The sequence below is a fragment of the Hypanus sabinus genome, unplaced genomic scaffold, assembly GCF_030144855.1.
Source record: "Hypanus sabinus isolate sHypSab1 unplaced genomic scaffold, sHypSab1.hap1 scaffold_1375, whole genome shotgun sequence".
Lineage (NCBI taxonomy): Eukaryota > Metazoa > Chordata > Chondrichthyes > Myliobatiformes > Dasyatidae > Hypanus > Hypanus sabinus.
In genome coordinates, this window is record NW_026779447.1 from 63336 (window position 1) to 88684 (window position 25349).

A 25349-nucleotide genomic window follows, 5' to 3' on the forward strand; every position below is an offset into this window, starting at 1 on the left:
TGTGATTTGTAGTTAAGTATCTTTTCAATTTTGCTGGAACCGTTGCTGCATTTGTTAGTTGTTTGCTGCAGACTGGACACAATCGAATAGGGCAACCTGGATCACCAGTCCATGTAAAACCCATTGGTCAGTAGCTTTCACGGTACAGACAGACTTTTTGTTTCCATTGTTGCACTAGTGCAGTGAAATGTCTCAGAGGATTGTAATTCTTCATCATTAACCTTATCAGGATTGTCTGTGGGCCTCTGCCTAGAATACTCTTCTTCCATCTCATACCTCCACTTCAAAAATCACCACAATGGACCGTCAGACATGCCCGTACCACACAGAGGTTAATAAAATACCCCTGTGTATTTCACACTTGGAGAGGCAGACGTCACAGCCCAAGTTGTGCAAGTCCATTCAATGCTCAGAAAACACACTTCATGCTCCTCGTAAGCCGACCGTCCTCCCCTCCAGACTCAACTGAATAAACACAGTCCCACTACACACTGCACTGAGTGACCTCTAATGAGATTGCTAACGGTGTTGTGCAAAGTTCAAAAAACTGTTTAGTTTTAATCATGATCTCTGGTGGAACCCTTAGTGACCTAACGGAACCCCGGTTGAGAAACCGTGGTATACGGCAATAACTCTTCCTCAGTCTGGTTTATTGTCACTGGAGGCTCCTGTGCCAAACCACTTTTACAGGAAAAATTTGCGAAAAACCTATCATGGTGATGGAAAGACCATGATCGCCTACGTCATCCGACACGACACATGACAAATGAACAAAGGCTCCTGTACCTCCTACTACATGGTAGTAGCAGGAAGAGAACAAGGCCTGGATGCTGGGGATGGTGGATGGTGGAGGCTGTTTTCTTGTGCCAGGGCTCCATGTACATGTGCTCAGTGATGAGGAGGGCTTTTCCTGTGATGGACTGGGCTGGATCTATGCCAGGCCCTGACATAATTACTCATCCACTGTGCATCTACAGAAGTTTGTCAAAGTTTTAAATGAAATTCCAATCTACACAAACTTCTACGAAAGTAGAGGTGCTGTCGTGTCTCCTTTGTGATGACATTATGTGCTGGTCCCAGGACAGACCCTCCAAAATGGTATCGCTGAGAAATTCAAAGTTACTGATCCTCTCTACTTCTGATCTTCAAATGAGGACGGGTTCATGGACCTGCGGTTTACTCCTCCTGTAGTCAATAACCAGCTCGTTGGTTTTTCTGACGTTGAGCTGGTTGTGGCACCATTCGACCAGCTTTTCGGTCTCCAGCTTATCTGTCGATTCATCACGACCTTTGATTCAGCCGGCGACAGCGGTGTTGTCAGCAAATTTAAACACAGCACTGGAGCTGACATGATGGACTGAGCTGTCCACAACTCTCTGCCGTTTCTTGTCACGGGCAGGTCAGTTGCCGTTCAAAGCCATGAAGCCTGGCTTGCTGTGCTGCATTGATTAAAAATTGGTGAGGGTCACTGGAGGCTTGCTGAATTTCTTAAGCCACCAGAGGAATTTGGTCAGGTATGCAGAGTTCCTCAGGAGAGGGAAAGGGAGGTGGTTAGAGAATGGGGCAGATCCCAAAGGCACAGTCTACTGAAGTAAAACTGTCATATAGACCTTGGAGAAATAACATCAGAGGCATTGTGAATACTCAGCAGGCAGACAGTCAATATTTCAGATCAAAGACCCTTCATCAGATGAGAGGGAGCAGAGGGGAGGGGGAGAGAGAGAATGAATAGGGGGTATGACTGAAGTGGGAGGGAAGGAGGGAAAGAGGTGGAGAGAAAAGGGAATAGGGGAAGAGGGAGTAGAGAGGGGGAGTGGGAGAGGCGAGGGAAGGGAGTGAGGGTGAATGCGGAGGAACTGTGACAGTGTCAGGAAAGTGCAGTGCTGGTGAACAATAACGTACAAGATTGTAGTGATGTGGAGTGGGAGGTCAAAGCACACCACATGCCTTCGTTAGTTGTACGCCCTGAGTTCCAAAGTCAGGAAGTTATGCTGCAGATTTACAAAACTTTGTCTGGGCTGTAAGCTGAGTAATGAATTCAGCCCTGGTCACTCCATTCCAGGAAGAATGTGGCGAATCTGGAGAGAGTACAGAAGACACTCGCCAGGATGCTGCCTGGATTAGAGGGCAGGAGCTGGAAGGAGTCTGACAAACCTGGGTTGTTTTCTTGGGAACGTCAGAAGCTCAGAGATCTGGGCATTAATAAGATTATGAAAGGCAGAGGTAGAGTAGACAGAGTCTTTTCCCAGGGTAGAAATGTCAAATACAAGGAGGCATTGCTTTCAGGAGAGAGGGGAACGCTCAAAGGAGATGTGTGGAAAGGGATTTTACACAGAGAGTGGTGAGTGCGTGGAATGTGCTGCCGCGGTGCTGGTGGAGACGGATGTGATAGAGGTTGTGAAGGGGCTGTTACATATGGACATGAATGCAAAATAGAACAGTACAGTACAACAACAGGCCCTTCGGCCCTCGAGGTTGTGCTGAAACAAACAGATGTGCAGGGAATGGAAGCAGGTGGACATCACAGGCAGATGGGTTCAGTATCATTGACACCAGGGTTAGCACAGACTCAATGGGCTGAAGGGTCTGTTCCTGTACTGTACTGTGCTGTGTTCTGCATCATTCTAGGCTACAAGACATCAGTTTAATCACAGCTGGATAACCCAGTCCAGTTCTGGGCATCTCACTTGAGGAATCATGCAAAGACTTTGGAGAACATGTGAAAATATTTCACGTTTCCCCTCACTCACTGTGCTCTTTAATACCCACTCCCCTCTTCCTATGCCCTTTAATATTCTCTCTGCATTACTCAATACCCACTCTTTGCTCTCTCTGGTACACTTTAATACCCACTCTCCCCTCAGTAACTGCACCCTTTAATTTCCACTCTCCCCTCAGTAATTGCACCCTTTAATTCTCACTCTGCCCTCAGTAACTGCACCCTTTAATTCCCACTCTGCCCTCAGTAACTGCACCCTTTAATACCCACTCTCCCCCAGTAACTACACCTTTTAATACCCACTTTCCCCTCAGTAACTACACCTTTTAATACCCACTTTCCCCTCAGTAACTGCACCCTTTAATACCCACTCTGCCCTCAGTAACTGCACACTTTACTTCCCATTCTCCCCTGTAACTGCACCCTTTAATACCCACTCTGCCCTCAGTAACTGCACCTTTTAATACCCACTCTCCCCTCAGTAACTGCACCCTTTAATACCCACTCTGCCCTCAGTAACTGCACACTTTACTTCCCATTCTCCCCTGTAACTGCACCCTTTAATACCCACTCTACCCCAGTAACTGCACCCTTTAATACCCACTCTGCCCTCAGTAACTGCACACTTTACTTCCCATTCTCCCCTGTAACTGCACCCTTTAATACCCACTCTACCCCAGTAACTGCACCCTTTAATACCCACTCTCCCCCAATAATTGCACTCTTTAATTCCCACTGTCTACTCACTCCCTTTGACCCATAATACCCCCTCACATCCCAGCCTCTTTAATCCCCACTCTCCTTTCACTCTCTGTACCCTGTAATGCTATCCCAGTCCTCTCCCCTTCTCCAGCTCTGCCTCTCCATATTGAAAACTTTTGCCTCCTTCAGCAAACTCCAGTTGCCCCTTGGATGTACCTACCCTGGGGGATGCTGAGGAGCATCAATAGGACGGTTTTCATCATCATTCTGAAGCATCTGCAATTGAAAACAAGACAGGAATTATTGACAAAGGGTGTCTGATTCACCTCAGAATCCACTCCGGCAGCCCCACCCCTCCAGCCCAGAACCTTGCGATCACTCAGTGTCAGGACGGAGGGAACTAGGATTTGGAAACTCTTTACTCCGAGATTTGGAAATCTTCAGAATTCCCTGGTGCAGAGAGCAGGGAATCTCAGTGCCTGGCAGTGTGGGACTGACAGGTTGCAGGGGATGAAGTTAACGGGAATGTGGTCGGAGATGGGGTTTGGTGTTTCCAGGAACTGAATCATTGTGACTTGCCCAGGAGTATAACCTTTCTCTCTGGGGTAGTGATAGGGTGGTGAGGTGGGGGGGTGTGTAAGATCCTACGAGCACGATCGGTGGTGTGAGCTGGTGAGGAGGGGATTTCACCCTGGGGTCCCCGGGCTCGGATTCACCACACTCTCACCAATCGCACTAACTGCGGCTGGTATCACGTCCACGTCTGTTGAAATGCAGGGCACGCTGGACATGATATGGGCTGATTATGACATCCAGCCCAATTCCAGAGGAGAGGGAGAAAGGGAGGAGGGATAGGAAGAGAGTAGGGGTGAAAAGAAGGAGAGAAGGAGATAAAGAGAGAAAATGAGAGAGGGAAGGGGAAGAGTGAGAGAGAAAGAGAGATGGGGAAAGAGTCAGAGAAAGTGAGATAGAGAGAAAGAGGAAGTGTAAAGGGTGGGAGAGAGAAGATGGGGAGAGAGCCAGACTGGGTAGAGTAGAGAAGAGTTGGGAGAGAGAGGAACAAACTGTGGAGGAAGTGAGAACGTGAGGAGAGAGAGGAGAGGAAGGGGAGGGAGATGCTGGGAGAGAATGAAACTGGGAAGAAGGGGTAAAAATGGTGAGGGAGAAAAGTAGGGAGTGGGGCAAGAGAGCAGCGAGAGGGAAGGGAGGAAGGAGTGGCTAATGGAGCGGACAGAAGGGGCAGAGAGAGAGAGAGACAGGAACAGAAAGGAAAGGGTGGAAAGACAGGGGAGATGGGAGAGAGGGGATTGAGGTAGGTGAGGAAATGGGAGAGGGGAAGGGAGCGAGGGAAAGAGGGGAGTACAGAATAGAGAGGATTTAGTAAGATGGAGAGGGAGTTAGACCACAGGGAGTGAGGAATGTAAGGAGAGGGTTAGGGAAAATGGAGGTTGAGGTGAATGAGATGGTCTATCCCACCTCACCCCCATCGTCTCCTACCCGTCTCCATACTTTCACTACTCCATTTTTCTCTTGTTGTAACCTCTCTTCTCCCTCCTCTCTATCTCCTCTCCCTTCACCTCCTCCACTCAAAGCTCTTTCTCTGTCCCCTCTTTCTCCTCCTCTCTCTACCTCTACCAACAATCTCCCCTCCCAAACTCCTGATCCCCCTCACTTGCTCCCTCCACACTGTCTGTCTCTCTCCATCCAATGTAATTCTACAAACTTCCTCCCCCCGCCTCTTCCCCCATCTTCCCCATCCCCACTTCTCCACTAGTCTTAATCACCACTCTCTGCCTGTTCCCTCTCCTTCCCCTCCATCTCCCTCTCTCTCGTCCTCCCTTGCCTCTCCCTGCACCCTCTCAGAGGATGTGCTGGAACCAGACACGGTGAGAGGCAGAGATTCTGCGGAGAGCAGTGAAGCCCTGGAATTCTCTGCCCGGGGAGGCACAAGGGCAGGGGCTCCCTATCGTTTCTGAGCCATTAACCAAGGAGTCCATTGACCCCAGGTTGGGAACGCCTGCACTGCAGGCTCAGTCACTAAAGTACAAGGTTCAAAGTATATTTATTATCAAAGTTTATATACGACCTCGAGGTTTGTCTCTTACAGGCAGCCACTAAACAAAGAAAGCCAACAGAGCCCATTAAAAGAAGATCACTACCAAACACCCAATGTTTGAAAACTAGAGCAAATCGTTCAGACAATAAACGGTCAGGAAATAACATTCAGAAATAAAGTTCACAAAGTGAGTTCAGAGTGACAAGGCCAGTCATCTCTGCAGCCAGTTCAGGAGCCCGTTAGCTGCAGGCCACAGCCCTACTTCAGCACAGAGATGAGAAAGGCTTGTTGAATTGCAAGCTGAAGCCATTGGACATATTTGAAGCTGAGGCTGATAGATTCTTGGTTCGTCAGGGCTTGGAGGGATATGCAGAGAAGGCAGAGAGGGAAATGGATCAGCCGCGATGAAATGACAGAGCAGACTTGATGGGCCAAATGGCCTACTTCTGTGCCTACAGTTTATGGCCCACTCTCAGCTTAAACCTGTGCCTCTAGGTTTAGACTCCCCTACCCTGTGGAAAACACCCCTCACGGTTTTATTAAACTCTATAAGGTCACCCCTCTGTCTTCTTCACTTGAGGGGAAACAGTCCCAGCCTGTCCAACCCGGCCCGATAACTCAAGCCCTCCACTCACAATACTCCACGTGTGGTCTCACCATCGTCTTGTACAGTTCTAAGCTGACGTCCCAGACCCTGCACTCAGTGTCCTAAATGATGAAGGTCAGTGTGCCAGACACCTTCCAGAGCTCTAGCTATGTGTGTCCGTTTTCAGGGAACCATGTAGCTGTACCACAAGGTCCCTCTGTTCTACGACACTCCACAAGGCCCTGGTGTTCACTGTGCTCTGACTTAACTTCCTGGTAACATCCTCATAAACCTTTCTTGTCCCCTCTGACCTTAAAGACAGGGTGGGGGTTTCTGGAAGCCCCCAGATCAGAGGGCCTTGAACACATAAAACCCTTGCACTTGTGTGCTTGAGGAAGATGGATTGACAGGGGGTACAAAAAAGGAGGCCATTTACCCCTTTGAGCCCCCTACCCCATTCACCCTCAGCACCACTCCATCGCCCGCTCCCCACTGAAGTTAACTCCTGAACATGTCTGTTTGGAACAGGTGGCACCTTGTTTCAAGGCAGTCCCCACCTTGAAGAAAAACCCTCCCTATTTGTGAAGAACGACACATTTCAACGAGGTCTCCACTCATTGGTTTAGAATAGCATGACTCTTTAACATCTCTTAACACCTGCAGGAAGGTGATGGGCAGAATGGCCTCTTCCCATGCCATTGAGCCTTATTATCCCTAATCTGTATGTCTTTGGAGTGTGGGAGGAATGAAACACCTGGAGAAAACTTACAAGGTCACGGGGAGAGCGGACAAACTCCTCACAGACAGCAGTGAGAATTGAATCCTCGCTGCTGGTGCTGTGAAGCCTCACACTAACCACTACCGTGCTCGCCTAGTTTGCACGGAGTTTTTTGATTTAATCGCCCTAAAAGCACTCTTCAGATGGAACTTTCGGCAGTTTGCAGGGTGTGTAGTGTCCACCTGAATTTTCCTGCCTTCTTCTTTGTCCTGGACACATACAGGCCCCACGGTGATGGTAGACAGCAGCTAATGTCACTTTCTGCTGACCAGGAGAACCCTGCACCAACTCCATGCACACATTTGCAGAACTAGTGTCTGCTGTATCTCCTTCACCATCTTAGTTCTGTAATCTATTTATAAAACCAGCATCCTGTCAGCTTCTTAACCACTTTCTCTGCCACTTTCGGCAAACCTTACACACTGAACCTCCCCTCCTCGCTCTCCCAAACCTCTCAGTTTCAGTTTACATTAGCCTTCCTTTCAACTGCATCTCCCTCCATCACCATCCTCGCCACGGTTAGATGCACCACCCTGTTCGGAGAGGGTCCAGAGGATGTTCATAAGAATGATTCTGGCAAGAGATTCTGAAAGGGTTAACGCACGAGGCACTATTGATGGCTCTGGGCCTGTAAGCTCTGGAGTTTCGAAGACTGAGGGGGTGATCTCAAGACCGAACATTGAAAGGCGTAGACAGTGTGATCGTGAAGAGGGTATCTCCCATAGTGGGAGAGTCTGGGCCAGAACGCACAGCCTCAGAATAGAAGGACAGAACTGAGGAGCAATTTCTTTAGCTAGAGAGTGGTAAATCTGGCCTCGGGTGGCTGTGATAGCCAAGACTTTGATTATATAACCAAGATAATGAGAGCCGTAGGTGGGGTAGACAGTACCCTTTATCACAAGTGAACTGGGCCTCTCCTGTGCTGCACTGATCTACGTTCTGGTTTCTGAGAGGGCAGTGGGGAGAGGTGAGAGAAGGAAGTTTAGAGAGGATCTGAGGGCAATTATTTTACACAGGCAGCGAGGCTGATAGCTGGACTGGGCTGCAAGAGGAGGTGGTGAAACACAGAGGTGTTTGAAAGTTTAACATAAATTTATTACCCGAGTACGTATTTGTCACCATAAGCTACCCTGAGATTCATTTTCCGGCGGCAAAAGAAAGTGTAAATAAATACAATAGAATCAGTGGAAAACTACGCACAAAGTCATTCAAACAACCAGTGTATAAAACAGGACAAACTGTGCATACAACAAAACTATTAACAATAAATAATTAACTAATAAAACCCCCTTCCCTTCCTTCTCTTCCTCCTCCCTCCCCTCTCCCCCACCTTCCCTTGTTCTCTTATCCCCTCTGTCTCTCCCTCCCTCTCTCTTTGCCCCTCTTTGACAGAGGTACCCTCAGGCACCCCCTCACATCTGCGACTGCAGCCCGAGGGCTTCTCCGGAAAAGAGAGAGAATGAGGGAGAGCAGAGAGTGAGAGAATGAGAGACACAGGAGGGAAGAGAACAGAGGAGGCAGAGACTATGGGGCATAGAGAGAGTGGAAGGGAGGAATGGAAACAAAGGGGCAGAGAGAGGCGAGTGAGAATGAGGGAGGGAGGAAGAGTGAGTGAGATAAAGAGATGGGGAGAGGGTGGTGAGGGAGGGGAGAAGCTGGGAGGAAAGAGGGGAGAGGTGTAGGAGGAGTGGGGCAGAGGGTGGGGGGAGTGAAAGGGGAGAGGGAGGGGAGCTGGGCTGGAAGGGGAATGTGGTAGAGGATGGGGAAATGTGTGAAATGTGTTGGGAGAGGGAAAGTGGGGACATAGGGTGGGTAGAGCACATGCATGGAGGAGGGACAGTGCAGGGGTAGAGAGGGAGTGAAGAGGGTGTTGAGGAGACACTGCACAGAGGAGGTCAGGTGGTGGGGTGGGGGAGAGAGAGAACAGGGCTAGAGAGGGAGGAGAGAGTGTGGGGGGAACATTTGGTTGGTGGGGGTGAGGTAGATTTATCTGTTTCCCCCAGCCTCTCTGGCAGTATCTCACACCAGAGATGGCTGTGGACATCCCCTTCTCCCCTTTACCCTCCCCCTCCCCTCTCGAGGGTGCTAAAAGATCAGGAACTGAATCTGTCAGCAGGCCATTCGGCCCTCCTCACTGTTCCTCCCTTCAACGAGATCCCAGCTGATCAGCCCTAGGCTCCCTGTACTAAACCTCTCCTTCAACCCCTACTCCTCTCAGTTTTGCATCTCCCCTCTGACCAGGCTCTAGGGGTTGGAGGGAGGAGAAATTTCCAAGACTCCCCATCCCTGGGGTGAAGAATTCTCTTCCCATCCCATGCCTCTTCGTCTGACCTCTTTTACCTGGGGTAAACATCCTGTATTTTTCCCTGTAAGAACAATGAGACCCCCTCCACCCCATTCTCCTTCTGTATTCTGGGGGGCCACATGCCCCAATCTGCTTGATCTCTCCAAACAACATCCCCCCCACCCAACACCACCGTCCCAACAATTGGTCTGACAAATGTTCACCACTTCCCCACCGGAATGGAGTCTGACCATCCTCAGTGATGGAAACCATAACAGTGCACGGTATTCCAGGGGCCGTTCCCATCTGTGGGAATAGGGGTGAGGCACTCCTCTCTACCTCCAGCCCCCATGCTCTTTCCTCTCCTGACTACTCTCTGTACCTGCACAAGGGCAGTCTACACCCATATATCCCTCAAAGCTGCGGGCAAGCTGAGAGGGGTATTAAGAGAGCAATCAGCGGATTGAATTCAAGAGCTGCAAGATAACGTTGCTGCTCTATAAAACCCTGGTTAGACCACACGTGGACGATTGTGTTCGGGTCTAGTTGGAGTATTGTGCTCAGCTCTGGATGGAGTATTGTGCTTCCTTCTGGTCATCTCATTAGTCATAGAGTCATAGAGAAGTACAGCACAAAACAGACCCTTTGGCCCATCTAGTCAGTGTTAAAACAATCTGAACTGCCTTCTCCCATCGACGTGCCAGGATCATTGCCCTCCATACCCCACTTACCTCTCAAAACTTCTCTTATACGTTGGAAACGAGTTCACTACTTGTGCTGGCAGCTCATTCCACATTCTCATGTCCCTCTGAGTGAAGAAGTTTCCTCTCATGTTCCCGTTAAACTTCTCAACTTTCGCACTTAACCCATGACCTCTGGTTGTAATCCCATCCAACCGCAGTGGAAAAAGCTAGCTTGCATTTACCCAATCTATAGCCCTCATAATTTTGTATACTTCTATCAGATCTTCACTGTTCTAAAGAATACTGTCCTAACCTATTCAATCTTTCCTTATAACTGAGGCTCTCCAGACTCGTCAATATCCTTGTCAATTTTCTCTGTACTGTTTCAAACTTGTTCACATCTTTTCCATCTGTAGGTCACCAAAACTGCACACAATACCCCAAATTAGGTCTCACCGATGTCTTGTATAAATTCAACATAACATCCCATCTCCTCTACTCAGTACATTGATCTATGAAGGACAATGGTCCAAAAGCTTTCTTTACGACCCTGTCTACCTGCGATGCCACATTCAACAAATTATGGACCTGTATTCCCAGATCCCTTAGTTTTACCACCCTCCTCAGTGCCCTACCGTTCACCGTGTAAGATCGACCATGATTGGTCCTATTGAACTGCAACGCCTTGCACATGTCTGCATTCAATTCCGTCTACCATTTTTCAACCCATTTTTCCAAATATTCAGATTGCTCTAAAAGCCACAATAGCCTTCCTCACTGTCCATTACACCCCCAATCTTGCTGTCATCTGCAAATTTTCTGATCAATTTAACTACATTATCATCCTGATCATTGATATAGATGACAAACAAGAAAGGACCCAGCGCCAATCCCTGTGGCATAACACTAGTCACAGGCCTCCAGTCAGAGAGATAACACTCTACTACCACTCTCTGGCTTCTCCCACAAAGTCAGTGTCTCATCCAGGTTACTAGCTCATCCTGAATGCCGAGCGACTAAACCTTCTTGACCAACTCCCATGTGGGGCTTTGTCAAGTGCCTTATCAAAAGTCTATGCAGATACCATCCACTGCTTTGTCTTCATCCACTTTCCTGGTAACTTTCTCAAAATCTCTATAAGATTAGTTAGACATGACCTACCACACACAAAACCATGCTGACTATCCCTAATCCGTCCATTTTTTCCCATATACTTATATATCCGGTCTGTTAGAATACTGTCCGATAACTTTCCCACTGCTGATGTCAGACTCATCGGTCTGTCATTTGCTGTTTTATGTTTAGAGCCTTTTTTAAATGGCAGAACAACATTAGTTATCCGCCAATCCTCTGGTCCCTTCCCTGTCCATTACAGAAAGAATGTGAACGTTTTGTAGAGGGTGCAGAGAAATTTACCAGGATGCTGCCTGGATTAGAGATATGGGGAAAGGTTGAGTGAGCAAGGGCTTTCTCTTTGGAATAATGGAGGATGAGAGGTGACTTGAGAGGGCGGTATAAAATGATGAGATGCGTAGTCACAGAGAACAGCAAGTAGTTTATTTTCCAAAGCAGCAATGGTGATTATCAGAGGGCATAGCTTTAAAGTGATCGGAGGATACGATAAGGTCTATTAAGAGACTTTTGGATAGATACATGGAGCTTAGAAAAATAGAAGGCTATGGGTAAGCCTAGAAATTTCTGAGATAGGGACATGTTCAGCACAACTTTGTGGGCCAAAGAGCCTGTGTTGTGCTGTAGGTTTTCTATGTTTCTATGAGGATGCAAGAAGTAAGTTTTTTTTCCATAGAGTGTTGTGAGTGCACAGTATGCACCATCAGAGAGGTGGCAGTGGTAGATACATTATCATCATTTCAGAGAGTCTTACACAGTTAAATGCACAAAAGAGAAATGGAGAGCAGGGTTACAATAATATTGGAGTAAGTTAAAAGAATGGCACAATATCGTGGGACGAAGGGCTTTAGTGTGTTGTCATGTCTGAAGCTCTGTGTTCTGTGTTCTGTGTTCTGTGTTGGCTGTCACAGCCAAATCTCAGGACCAGTGACTCACAGTCCATTAAATGTCAGCGTTACTTTTTGTTTCTCTCTCTCTGGAGATGACCTCACTACCTCCCATCGGATTTCCTTCGCCTTCCTTTCCTGATCCCTACAAATTGTTCTCACCACCCTCCCAGCATCACATCAGCCGCAGGCTTCGGGATATGACAGACGATCCTCCCCAGGTCTAACTCGTGAAGTGGCTCTGTTCGATCTCGCATCTAATACAAGCACAACAATGTTCTCTGTCCATACACCCCTGCATGTTCTAATTCTGTTTAACGATCACTCACTTTTAATCCTTGTACACTTCAACCACTACTGTTTGCCCTTCCACAATTCTGTCTGTGACAACACCAAACAGAAAACTCCAAGAAACTTTGCCGAACTTGGCTTCCCTTTCCTAAATCCCAGTCAATGATGGGGTAACTTTGCAAGTACCAACAGAAGCCAGAGTTAAATTAGTAACAGTCTCCCCACCTCTCCCCTCAACCCCACACCCAGTCATGCCTCCCCTCAACCCCAACGGTCACGTCTCTCACCAGCAGCCTTAGTTCGGATTCACCTCTTCCTGATCCGATTCGGGCAAACGGAGCCGAGAAATGTTGGCTTTGATCCTGCTGTGGGATCCGGATGCGTTCTGTGGATTGGAGGTGAGGTGGGGAGTACTTGCTCCGTGTGGGAGGAATCTCGGAAATCCCCACTCCTGGTGGTTAGAGTCACAGAGAATGTGGCTGAGCTGGAAGGCAGTGTGGCAGTGAGATGACAGAAGGGCTGTTCCTGTTACACTCTCAACCTGACAGAACATGCGTAGTTTGATAATGGGCGGCGATACTCTCTGCTCTGCTGACTCTGCTTCATACTTTCCACCTCCTGTGGTGGTAAACAAGTCTACATACACTTTCAGTACCTTAAATCTCTCCCCTACTCAACAATATTCCCCCCCCCCATCACAATTCCCAGGAACCCCCTCTTTCCGCATTCCCCCATCCAGCAGGTCTGGAATTTGCAATGATGATCCATAAACAAGGGAGGGGGAGGGGTGGGGAGGAAGGTGGATTTTAAGTTCAAAGTAAAGTTTATTATCAGAGTACATACATTTCACCACCTACAACTCTGAGATTCTGTTTCTGCAGGCCGACTGAGAAAATCGACAGAACAGTAACTGGAAAGGGCGAGCCCTTTGCTCGCATCTTCGGAAACAGCTTTATTTCCGTCTCTGATACCCCCTCTGTTCCCTCTCAGGTTCTTTTGAAGACCCTGACCTGGAGTGACTCTCTGAGTTTGGTTCTTTGCTGGAATGGGACCCGCTCCCAGGGCCTCACGATCGGCCACTTTTTAACATACCGACGCGGACTGGAAGGCAGGTGCACCTTCAGGGTGCCGGATTTCCGTGGCTCTGGAGGTGGGCTGCTGCCCTCTGATGTGCCGTGGGCGAACAAGAGGTACGGAGCTCGGTAAAAGGACACAGCAGACTTCTAGCACCATAAATCGGAGAGATGTTTTATGTCTCCCCTCTCGCTGTTAAATGGGGACTCCCCTTTTTCCCTTTTCGGAGAGAGAGAGAGAGACTGACCCTGTGGTATAGACAATAGACAATAGATGCAGAAGTAGACCATTCGGCCCTTCGAGCCTGCACCACCATTTTGAGATCATGGCTGATCATCTACTATCAATACCAGGTTCCTGCCTTGTCCCCATATCCCTTGATTTCCCTATCCATAAGACACCTATCTAGCTCTTTCTTGAAAGCATCCAGAGAATTGGCCTCCACTGCCTTCCGAGGCAGTGCATTCCAGACCCCCACAACTCTCTGGGAGAAGAAGTTTTTCCTTAACTCTGTCCTAAATGACCTACCCCTTATTCTCAAACCATGCCCTCTGGTACTGGACTCTCCCAGCATCTGGAACATATTTTCTGCCTCTATCTTGTCCAATCCCTTAATAATCTTATATGTTGCAATCAGATCCCCTCTCAATCTCCTTAATTCCAACGTGTACAAGCCCAGTCTCTCTAACCTCTCTGCGTAAGACAGTCCTGACATCCCAGGAATTAACTTTGTAAATCTACGCTGCTCCTCCTCTACAGCCAGGATGTCCTTCCTTAACCCTGGAGACCAAAACTGTGCACAATACTCTAGGTGTGGTCTCACCAGGGCTCTGTACAAATGCAAGAGGATTTCCTTGCTCTTGTACTCAATTCCCTTTGTAATAAAGGCCGACATTCCATTAGGCCTTCTTCACTGCCTGCTGCACTTGCTCATTCACCTTCAGTGACCGATGAACAAGTTCTCCTAGATCTTGTATTTCTCCCTTACCTAACTCTACACCACTCAGATAATAATCTGCCATCCTGTTCTTACTCCCAAAGTGGATATCCTCACACTTATTCACATTAAACGACATCTGCCAAGTATCTGCCCACTCACCCAGCCTATCCAAGTCACCCTGAATTCTCCTAACATCCTCATCACATGTCACACTGCCACCCAGCTTAGTATCATCAGCAAACCTGCTGATGTTATTCTCAATGCCTTCATCTAAATCGTTGATGTAAATCGTAAATAGCTGTGGTCCCAATACTGAGCCCTGTAGCACCCCACTAGTCATCACCTGCCATTCCGAGAAACACCCATTCACCGCTACCCTTTGCTTTCTATCTGCCAACCAGTTTTCTATCCATGTCAATGTCTTCCCCCCAATGCCATGATCTTTGATTTTACCCTCCAATCTCCTATGTGGGACCTTATCAAATGCCTTCTGAAAATCGAGGTACACTACATCCACTGGATCTCCCTTGTCTAACTTCCTGGTTACATCCTCGAAAATAGATTAGTCAAGCATGATTTACCCTTGGTAAATCCATGCTGGCTCGGCCGAATCCTATCACTGCTATCTAGTTATGCCACTATTTCATCTTTAATAATGGACTCTAGCATCTTCCCCACTACTGATGTTAGGCTGACAGGTCGATAGTTCTCAGTTTTCTCCCTCCCTCCTTTCTTAAAAAGTGGGATAACATTAGCCATTCTCCAATCCTCAGGAACTGATCCTGAATCTAAGGAACATTGGAAAATGATTACCAATGCATCCGCAATTTCCAGAGTCACCTCCTTTAGTACCCTAGGATGCAGAATATCTGGACCTGGGGATTTGTCAGCCTTCGGTCCCATCAGTCTACTCATCACCGTTTCCTTCCTAATGTCAATCTGTTTAATTTCCTCTGTTACCCTATGTCCTTGGCCCATCCATGGATCTGGGAGATTGCTTGTGTCTTCCTTAGTGAAGACAGATCTAAAGTACTTATTAAATTCTTCTGCCATTTCTCTGTTTCCCATAACAATTTCACCCAATTCATTCTTCAAGGGCCCAACATTGTTCTCAACTATCTTCTTTCTCTTCACATACCTAAAAAAGCTTTTGATATCCTCCTTTATATTCCTGGCTAGCTTGCGTTCTACCTCATTTTTTTCTCCCCGTCTTGCCTTTTTAGTTAAGTTCTGTTGTTCCTTAAAAATTCCCCAATCATCTGTCCTCCCACTCACCTTAGCTCTGTCATACTTCCTTTTTTTTTAACGCTATGCAATCTCTGACTTCCTTTGTCAACCACTGTGGCCCCTTTCCCCCCTTTGAATCCTTCCTACTCCGGGGGATGAACTGATTTTGCACCTTGTGCATTATTCCCAAAAATACCTGCCATTGCTGTTCCATTGTCTTTTCTGCTCGGATATCCGTCCAGTTAACTTTGGCCAGCTCCTCCCTCATGGCTCCATAGTCTCCTTTGTTCAACTGCAACACTGGCACCTCCGAGCTGCCCTTATCCTTCTCAAATTGCAGATAAAAACTTATCATATTATGATCACTACCTCCTAATGGCTCCTTTACTTCAAGATCGCTTATCAAATCCTGTTCATTACATAACACTAAATCCAGAACAGCCTTGTCCCTGGTCGGCTCTCATACAAGCTGTTCCAAGAATGCATCCCGCAGGCACTCTACAAACTCCCTATCCTGGGGTCCAGCACCAACCTGATTCTCCCAGTTCACCTGCATGTTGAAATCCCCCATAACTACTGCAACATTACCTTTGCCACATGCCAGTGTTAACTCCCTATTCAAATTGGACCCAATATCCATGCTACTGTTTGGTGGCCTATAGACAACACCTATTAGGGTCCTTTGCCCTTACTGTTCCTCAATTCTATCCACACAGACTCCACCTCTCCTGATCCTATGTCCCCCCTTGCAAAGGACTGAATCTCATTCCTCACCAACAGGGCCACCCCACCCCCTCTGCCCACATTTCTGTCCCTATGATAGCACGTATACCCTTGTACATTCATTTCCCAGGTCTGATCTCCCTGCAGTCATGTCTTCGTTATCCCAACAACATCATAGTTACTCATTCGCACCTGAGCTTCAAGCTCATCTGCCTTATTTCTGACACTTTGTGCATTCAGACAAAGAATTTTTAGCCCATTTCTCCTCTGTCTGTTTAAATCTCTGCCTGTTGTGCTTAACTCAGCTCCCCGAACTCCCATCGGGCTATACACCCCTAGAATTTTGTTGTCCTTCTTACATTTACTTATTCTTTCTGCACATTTAACTCCATGTTCCGTCAGACCATCCCTCTGTACATGAGTCCTCCTTATCACTTGTTCCGCCTCTCCTTTCTCTACTACACACTTAATATTCTGGAACCGTATAGTCCCCACCTGTCCTTTATTCTTCATCTCGCTATCCTCTCTCACATTCTGGATCCTCGCCCCCTGCAAATTTAGTTTAAACCCCCCCCCCCACCGCAAGAAGCACTAGCAAACTTCCCTGCAAGAATGTTAGTACCACTCCAGTTCAGATGTAAACCGTCCCTTTGGACCAGATCCCACCTTCCCTGGAACAAAGCCCAATTATCTAAAAACCTGAAGCCCTCCCTCCTGCACCATCCTCTCAGCCACGTATTAATCTGTATAATCCTTCTGTTCCTTGCCTCACTCGCACGTGGCACAGGCAGCAATCCTGAGATTGTTACCCTGGGGATCCTGCTCTTCAGCTTCGCACCTAACTCCTGAACTCCCTACACAGGACCCCCTCACTCATCCTACCCATGTCACTGGTCCCTACATGGACCACAACATCTGGGTTCTTGCCCTCCGTCTCGAGAATAACCTGCACCCGTTCTGAGATGTCCCGGACCCCGGCACCAGGAAAGCAACATACCATCCGAGACTCCCGATCTTCCCCACAAAATCTCCTATCCACCCCCCTGACTATAGAATTCCCTATCACTACTGCTCTCTTCTCTTCCCTCCTCCCCTTCCTAGTCGAGGGTCCAACCTCAGTCCCAGAGACAGGACCGCTGCAACTTGTTCCTGGTAGATCATCCCCACCAACAGTATCCAGTACAGTATACTTATTGTTGATGGGAACGGCCACAGGGGTGCTCTGCTCTCTCTGTCTGCTCCCCCTGCCTCTCTTGACTGTCACCCATTTGCCTACCTCCTGTCTTTTCGGTGTGACTACCTCCTGATAACTCTTATCTATCTCTGCCTCTGCCTCCCGAATGATCCGTAGTTCATCCAGCTCCTGCTCCAATCCCCTAACTCGGGCTGATAGGAGCTGCAGCTGGACACACCTATTGCAGGTGTGGTCATCAGGGACAACTGAGTTGACCCTGACCTCCCACATACTGCATACGGAGCACACCACTGCTCGAACTGTCTCCCCTATTACCTGATCCCAGATTAGTCAAAATAAATGAAAAAAGTACCTACTGACCTTACATTTTTTACCTCACCAAGCACGTACTCAGGCCCACTGATTTCCTCTCACCGAAGCCCGCTGCTGAAAGTGGGCCTCTTTTCAAACCCCGCGCTCGCCGCTGACGTCACCGCGCCTGCGCAGTTCTACCTTCCTCCTCAGGTACTGTCCAGGTGGGCCTGAGGGTCTCGGCCTCCGATCTCCAGTCGTCGGTCGACCTCGAGCACTCCTTACTCCCGCTCCACCGACCGCGCTCGCCGCTGACGTCGAATACCGGGTGAACGAGTAGTCTTTGGGGCTCTGCAAGTCTGTGTCTTTATTGATGCTTTGCTCGGTGGGGGGTGCCGATGATGGGGGGGGAGGGAGGGGGGTCTTTGCTTTCCTGTTGCTTGTGGGTGGGAGAGGGGAGCTGGGGGGGGCCTTTGTGGTTCTAACATTTTACTGTCTTTCATTCTTTGGGGCTCTGTGGATGTTTGAGAAGAAAGAGAATTTCAGGGTGCATATTGTATACATTTCTCTGACAGTAAACGTACCTATTGAAACAGGATGTGTAAACTGTCAACATCAGGAACTGTAAACTGTCAACGAACTGTGCAAATGCAGATTTAAATAATAGCAATAAATAACAAGTATGAAATAAGAAGGTAATTGAGTCAAAGGAGAGTAGTTACCCCTTTTATTCAAGAGCCTGATGGTTGAGGGGTAGTAACTGCTCTTGAACCTGGTGGTGTGAGTCTTGAGGCTCTTGTACCTTCTACCTGTTGGCAGCAGTGAGAAAAGAGCATGGCCTGGGTGGGGAGGATGGTTGATGATGGGTGCTGTTTTTTGACGGCAATGTTTCATGTAGGTGTGCTGAGTGGTGGGGAGGGTTTTACCTGTGACGTACTGGGATGAATCCACTACCTTTTGTAGGTTCTTCACTCAAAGCCATTGGTGTTCCAAAGGCATTGGAGTGCTGACCAAGCGGGCTGCTGTGTCCCATTCTGTGTTTCAAAGTTTATTTATTATCAAAGAATGTATAAATTATATAAATAACCTTGAGATTTGTTAGAGTTGCACTGACCAGGGAAGTGGAGAGTGTCTCATCACCCTCCTGACTTGTGGAAGGTGGGAGGAATGGGGCAGGGTTTGTGGTTAATTGAGTAACTCCACCCAGGGAGGTGGGAAGTGTCCCATTACATTCCCGAACCCTGTCAATGTCACTCTCCGTGGTTCATCCAGTCTCTGACCTGTCCCTGTAGCCACAGTGTTTCTGCGGTTGGTCTGGATGAGTTCCTGGTCAGTGGTGATGGCACAACCCCCTAGGATGAGGAGGGAGGGAGGATCTGAGTGAAGAGAACACCACTGAGTGACAGGGGATGGTGGTGAGACTCCTGTGGGAGACAGTCACAGGAGATGTGTGGGGTGCTGTCTACTGATCAGACATTGTCTGGACACCATCTGGATCTCACTACATACAGAGATAGGAAGGGTCGTTCAAATTATTTTATCACAAACACTGACCAGCACAGGGACAGCACTTACAAACAAGCTGGATAACTCATCAGGTCGGGCAGCATCCGTTGAAACGAGCAGTCAATGTTTCGGGCGGAAACCCTTCGGCAGGACGGGATTAGCACTGGTCCCCGTGGGCCCTCTGTGCTTCTCAAACCAGGGTAGGCAGTGGCTAGAAGATGATGGGTGGATCAGGGAGGGACGACGTGTCTCTCTCAGACAAGGGTAGGCAGTGGCTAGAAGATGATGGGTGGATCAGGGAGGGACGACGTGTCTCTCTCAGACAAGGGTAGGCAGTGGCTAGAAGATGATGGGTGGATCAGGGAGGGACGACGTGTCTCTCTCAGACAAGGGTAGGCAGTGACTAGAAGATGATGGGTGGATCAGGGAGGGAGGACGTGTCTCTCTCAGACAAGGGTAGGCAGTGGCTAGAAGATGATGGGTGGATCAGGGAGGGAGGACGTGTCTCTCTCAGACAAGGGTAGGCAGTGACTAGAAGATGATGGGTGGATCAGGGAGAGAGGACGTGTCTCTCTCAGACAAGGGTAGGCAGTGGCTAGAAGATGATGGGTGGATCAGGGAGGGAGGACGTGTCTCTCTCAGACAAGGGTAGGCAGTGGGTAGTAGATGATGGGTGGATCAGGGAGGGAGGACGTGTCTCTATTAGACAAGGGTAGGCAGTGACTAGAAGATGATGGGTGGATCAGGGAGGGACGACGTGTCTCTCAGACAAGGGTAGGCAGTGACTAGAAGATGATGGGTGGATCAGGGAGGGATGACGTGTCTCTATTAGACAAGGGTAGGCAGTGACTAGAAGATGATGGGTGGATCAGGGAGGGAGGACGTGTCTCTCAGACAAGAGTAGGCAGTGGGTAGAAGATGATGGGTGGATCAGGGAGGGAGGACGTGTCTCTCAGACAAGGGTAGACAGTGACTAGAAGATGATGGGTGGATCAGGGAGGGACGACGTGTCTCTATTAGACAAGGGTAGGCAGTGACTAGAAGATGATGGGTGGATCAGGGAGGGACGATGTGTCTCTCTCAGACCAGGGTAGGCAGTGGGTAGAAGATGATGGGTGGATCAGGGAGGGACGACGTGTCTCTATTAGACAAGGGTAGGCAGTGACTAGAAGATGATGGGTGGATCAGGGAGGGAGGACGTGTCTCTCAGACAAGGGTAGACAGTGACTAGAAGATGATGGGTGGATCAGGGAGGGACGACGTGTCTCTCTCAGACAAGGAGGATATGGATGATGAAACTAAGCCACACTGTCCACTCACCGTCACGATGTTGGTTCAAGAGGGGGAGAAGGTGGTACAGACATCGTAAGTTCAGACCAGACTCTGACCTCCAGTTCTACAGGGGGCAGCAGAGTTCCCCCCCCATAAAGCTGGATATCTGAGAACAGACATCTTCGGGCTCTGGGTGGGGATGGAGAGTGGCCCACCATCTTTCCGCCCACAGCGAATCCCTCTGATACACAAGTAGAATAAGCGGGACAAAGTCAGCGTCCTGTCCCAAGTGACACTCCCAGCTCTGAGCCCCCAGTGACCAGGCGGGTCATGTAATTCCAGAGAAGGTGGGGAGAGTATAGGGGAGGGAAGGAGCCACAGAGTGAAGAGTGCAGGGGCTGGAGGGGTGGAGGTGTGTCGGGGCTGGAGAGGGTCACGGAGACAGGGAGGGTTGTAGGGGCCAGAAGGGGTCACAGATATGGGAAGGGGTGTAAGGATGGAGGTGGGGGGGGGGGGTCACAGAGACACCGGGGTTCATAGAGAAAGAGAGGAACTGAGGTTTGAGTTCTGCATTCTGCCCTCTTCGTCATCCACATTGACTTCACGTCTTGCTGGGGAAGTGAAATTACTTTCACACGTCTTTTGTGCCTTTCTCAGTTTCCTTTGTTGAAGAAAATTATAAATATGTTTTGAACTCTGCATCAGTGACTTCCATATAGGGTCCTGGTTAGGTCCTGTCACATTGGTTCATTCAAGCCTGCAACCTCTCTAGACTAATCTAATTTGCAGTGGACTGGTGTCAACACATCAGTGGATGTGTTCCTGAGCGACAACATCTCAGACGATCTATTCTGGGTCCACCACAATGATCTAATCAAAGTCCAGATCACATGTATTATTGAAGTGTGCATCGAGTATACAACCTTGAGATTTGTCCACTGCAGGCAGCCACGAACCAAAGAAACACCAGAGAATCAGTTTAAAGAAAAATACTCCACACAACAAAGGCCATCAAACACCCAGAGGTGTGAAAATGGTGTGGAAAAAACAAATTGCACAATTAGAAGGTAAACAAGTAACACACAGAACATTAACTATCAAACCGCAGAGTCCCCACTGTGAGTCCACAGCCTCGGAGCCACTGAGGTGAGTGACGCCGGTCCAGGAGCCCGATGGTTGCAGGCCTCAGCTGCAGAGTCAGTTGACCGCTGAAACGCCTCAATCAAATCGGGCAAAAAAGAGTAAACAACAACTTTCATTTGGAGTTTGAGGGGTTGACCGCTGAAACGCCTCAATCAAATCGGGCAAAAAAGAGTAAACAACAACTTTCATTTGGAGTTTGAGGGGATTTGCTCTGTCACCAAAGACTCTCACAAACACCTGCAGATGTCGGAGTTCGGGATGCCACAGTGGCATAACGGTTAGCCTCATGCTAATCCCACTCGGTGTGGGAATGGGCCGCGTCTGTAAGGAGTTTGTATGTTCACCCCGTAACAGTGTGAGTTTCCTCCTGGTGCTCCGGGTCCTTCCCATGATGCAAAGATTTAGCTGGTTAATTGGTCACAAACCGCCCTGTGAATACACTGCTGTTAAATGGGGGGGGGGTTGCTGGGTGGTGGGGCTCATTGGTCTGGAAGGGCCTGTCCCACACCATATCAATAAATAAATGTAAAATAACAGAATGTCCGGTGTGGAGCATTCTGACTGGCTGCGTCACTGTCCAGTATAGATACTCCAATACACAGGATCACAAATTGTCCGGGGCAGAGAATTCTGACTGGCTACGTCACTGTCCAGTATAGATACTCCAATACACAGGATCACAAATTGTCTGCGGCAGAGAATTCTGACTGGCTGCGTCACTGTCCAGTATAGATACTCCAATACACAGGGTCACAAATTGTCCGGGGCAGAGAATTCTGACTGGCTGCGTCACTGCCCGGTATAGATACTCCAATACACAGGATCACAAATTGTCCAATGCAGAGAATTCTGACTGGCTGCGTCACTGCCCAGTATAGATACTCCAATACACAGGGTCACAAATTGTCCAATGCAGAGAATTCTGACTGGCTGCGTCACTGTCCAGTATAGATACTCCAATACACAGGATCAAAAATTGCCCGGGGCAGAGAATTCTGACTGGCTGCGTCATGCCCAGTATAGATACTCCAATACACAGGATCACAAATTGTCCAATGCAGAGAATTCTGACTGGCTGCGTCACTGCCCGGTATAGATACTCCAATACACAGGATCACAAATTGTCCGGGGCAGAGAATTCTGACTGGCTGTGTCACTGTCCAGTATAGATACTCCAATACACAGGATCACAAATTGTCTGGGGCAGAGAATTCTGGCTGGCTGTGTCACTGCCCCTATAGATACTCCAATACACAGGATCACAAATTGTCTGGGGCAGAGAATTCTGGCTGGCTGCGTCACTGTCCAGTATAGATACTCCAATACACAGGATCACAAATTGTCTGGGGCAGAGAATTCTGGCTGGCTGTGTCACTGTCCAGTATAGATACTCCAATACACAGGATCACAAATTGTCCAATGCAGAGACTTCTGACTGGCTGCGTCACTGTCCAGCATAGCAGTATATACGAGCAAATTTGGCTAGGTTAAATAAAATTAGGGAGTTAAACGCGTGGCTCAAAGACTGGTGTGGGAGAAGTGGGTTTTGCTTCTTGGGACACTGGCACCAGTACTGGGAGAGGAGAGAACTGTTCCGGAGGGACGGGCTTCACCTGAACCGGGCTGGGGTTAGTGTCCTGGCGAATCATATAACTAGGGCTGCAGAGAGGTCTTTAAACTAACTAGTGGTGGGGGGGGGGGGTGGATTCTAGAGAGCAAATAATTAAAAAAATAATTAAAAATAAAGACAATGGAGAAGGTAATGGATGTAGGTAAAAGTGGAGGAATAAAAAGACAGAGTGTGTTAGGAGGGGAAAGAATGTATGGAGATAAGCCTAATGTTGTAGAAAAGGAAATGGGTAGGAAATAAGTGTCAAACATATTTGAATGTCCTTTATTTGAATGCACGTAGTATTAGGAATAAAATTGATGAGTTGACGGTACAAATAATTACGTATGGTTATGATATTGTGGCAATTACGGAAACATGGCTGCAGGGTGACCAGGACTGGGAATTAAACATACAAGGGTATTCGACAATTAGGAGAGACAGGCAAGAAGGAAAAGGAGGTGGGGTGGCTATGTTAATAAAGCAAGAAATCACTGCAATAAAGTGAAATGATATTGGCTCAAAGGATCAGGATAACGAAACAATTTGGGTAGAAATAAGAAACAGTAAAGGGAAAAAAGCAGTGGTGGGAGTAGTCTATAGGCCTCCAAACAGCTGTAACTCAGTTGGTCGGAGCATAAATCAGGAAATAGTTGGGGCTTGTAATAAGGGAACAACTATAATTATGGGGGATTTTAACTTTCATATTGACTGGACTAATCAAGTCGGACACGGCAGCCTTGAAGAAGAGTTTATTGTGTGTATTCGGGATGGGTTCCTTGAACAATACGTTACTGAGCCGACAAGGGGGCAAGCAGTCTTAGATCTGGTCCTGAGTAATGAGACAGGACTAATAAAAAATGTCCTAGTAAAGGATCCCCTTGGAATGAGTGACCATAACATGGTCGAATTCCATGTTCAATTAGAGGATGAGAGGGTTGGATCTCAAACAAGCGTACTGAGCTTAAATAAAGGAGACTATGATGGTATGAGAGCGGAATTGCTTAAGATGGATTGGGAAAATAGATTAAAGGGTAGATCGGTACTTGATCAGTGGTGTATATTTAAGGAGTTATTTTACAACTATCAAGAAGAATATATTCCACTGAAGAAAAAAGGGTGTAAAAGAAAAAAAAGTTATCCATGGCTAAGTAAAGAAATAAAGCAAAGTATACGACTAAAAAGAAAGTTATATAAGGTAGCTAAATCTGGTGGGAAGATTGAAGATCGAGAAGCTTTTAAAGATCAGCAGCAAATAACAAAAAGATTGATTAAGAAGGGGAAGATAGATTATGAAAGTAAATTGGCGAAAAACATAAAAGCAGATAGTAAGAGTTTTTATAGTTACATAAAAAGAGAAAGGGTGGCTAAAGTAAATGTTGGTCCCCTAGAAGATGAGACCGGGAAATTAATGGTAGGGGACATGGAGATGGCAGAAACGCTGAACAAATATTTTGTATCAGTTTTTACAGTAGAGGACACTCAAAATATCCCAACACTGGATAAACAGGGGGCTCCAGGGGGAGAGAAACTAAATATGATTCAAATCACCAAGGAAATGGTACTTGATAAATTAATGGGACTGAAGGTGGATAAATCCCCTGGACCGGATGGCTTGCATCCTAGGGTCTTAAGGGAAGTGGTGGTAGGGATTGTGGATGCATTAGTGATAATTTTTCAAAACTTGCTGGACTTGGCAATGGTCCCGGCAGATTGGAAAAACGCTAATGTAACTCCTTTATTTAAAAAGGGCAATAGACAGAAAGCTGGGAATTATAGGCCAGTTAGCCTAACATCTGTGGTTGGCAAAATGTTAGAATCGATAATTAAGGAAACAGTAACAGGGCATTTGGATAAACATAGCTTAATAGGACAAAGTCAGCATGGCTTTACAAAAGGGAAGTCATGTTTGACAAATTTGTTGGAGTTCTTTGAGGACCTAACAGATAGGGTAGATAAAGGGGAACCAGTGGATGTGGTGTATTTGGACTTCCAAAAGGCATTTGACAAGGTGCCACACCAAAGATTATTACTTAAAGTAAAAAATCATGGGATTAGGGATAATATTCTGGCATGGGTGGAGGATTGGCTATCTAACAGAAAACAGAGAGTTGGGATAAATGGTTTATTCTCAGACTGGCAGTTGGTGACTAGTGGTGTTCCGCAGGGGTCGATGTTGGGACCCCAACTCTTTACAATCTATATTAATGATTTGGAGAAAGGGACTAAGTGCAACATATCGAAGTTTGCTG

The 25349-nt window shown here is 47.7% G+C and overlaps 1 protein-coding gene across 2 annotated transcripts in view; it reads right to left on the reverse strand.

The window, feature by feature from the left end:
* LOC132386905 (sialoadhesin-like) overlaps nucleotides 1–12549 on the reverse strand; it is a 75878-nt gene extending 63329 nt beyond the window's left edge. Inside the window, exons 1-2 of one of the 2 annotated variants that reach the window (XM_059959263.1) lie at nucleotides 12405–12549; nucleotides 3642–3697 (exon numbers count right to left, since the gene is read on the reverse strand). In XM_059959263.1, coding sequence (XP_059815246.1) covers nucleotides 3642–3687 — 46 coding nt within the window. In that variant the 5' untranslated portion in view covers nucleotides 3688–3697; nucleotides 12405–12549. The remainder of the gene's footprint in view (nucleotides 1–3641; nucleotides 3698–12404) is intronic. The other variant, XM_059959262.1, reaches the window with a different exon arrangement.
* Between the last annotated feature and the right edge of the window lie 12800 nt (nucleotides 12550–25349).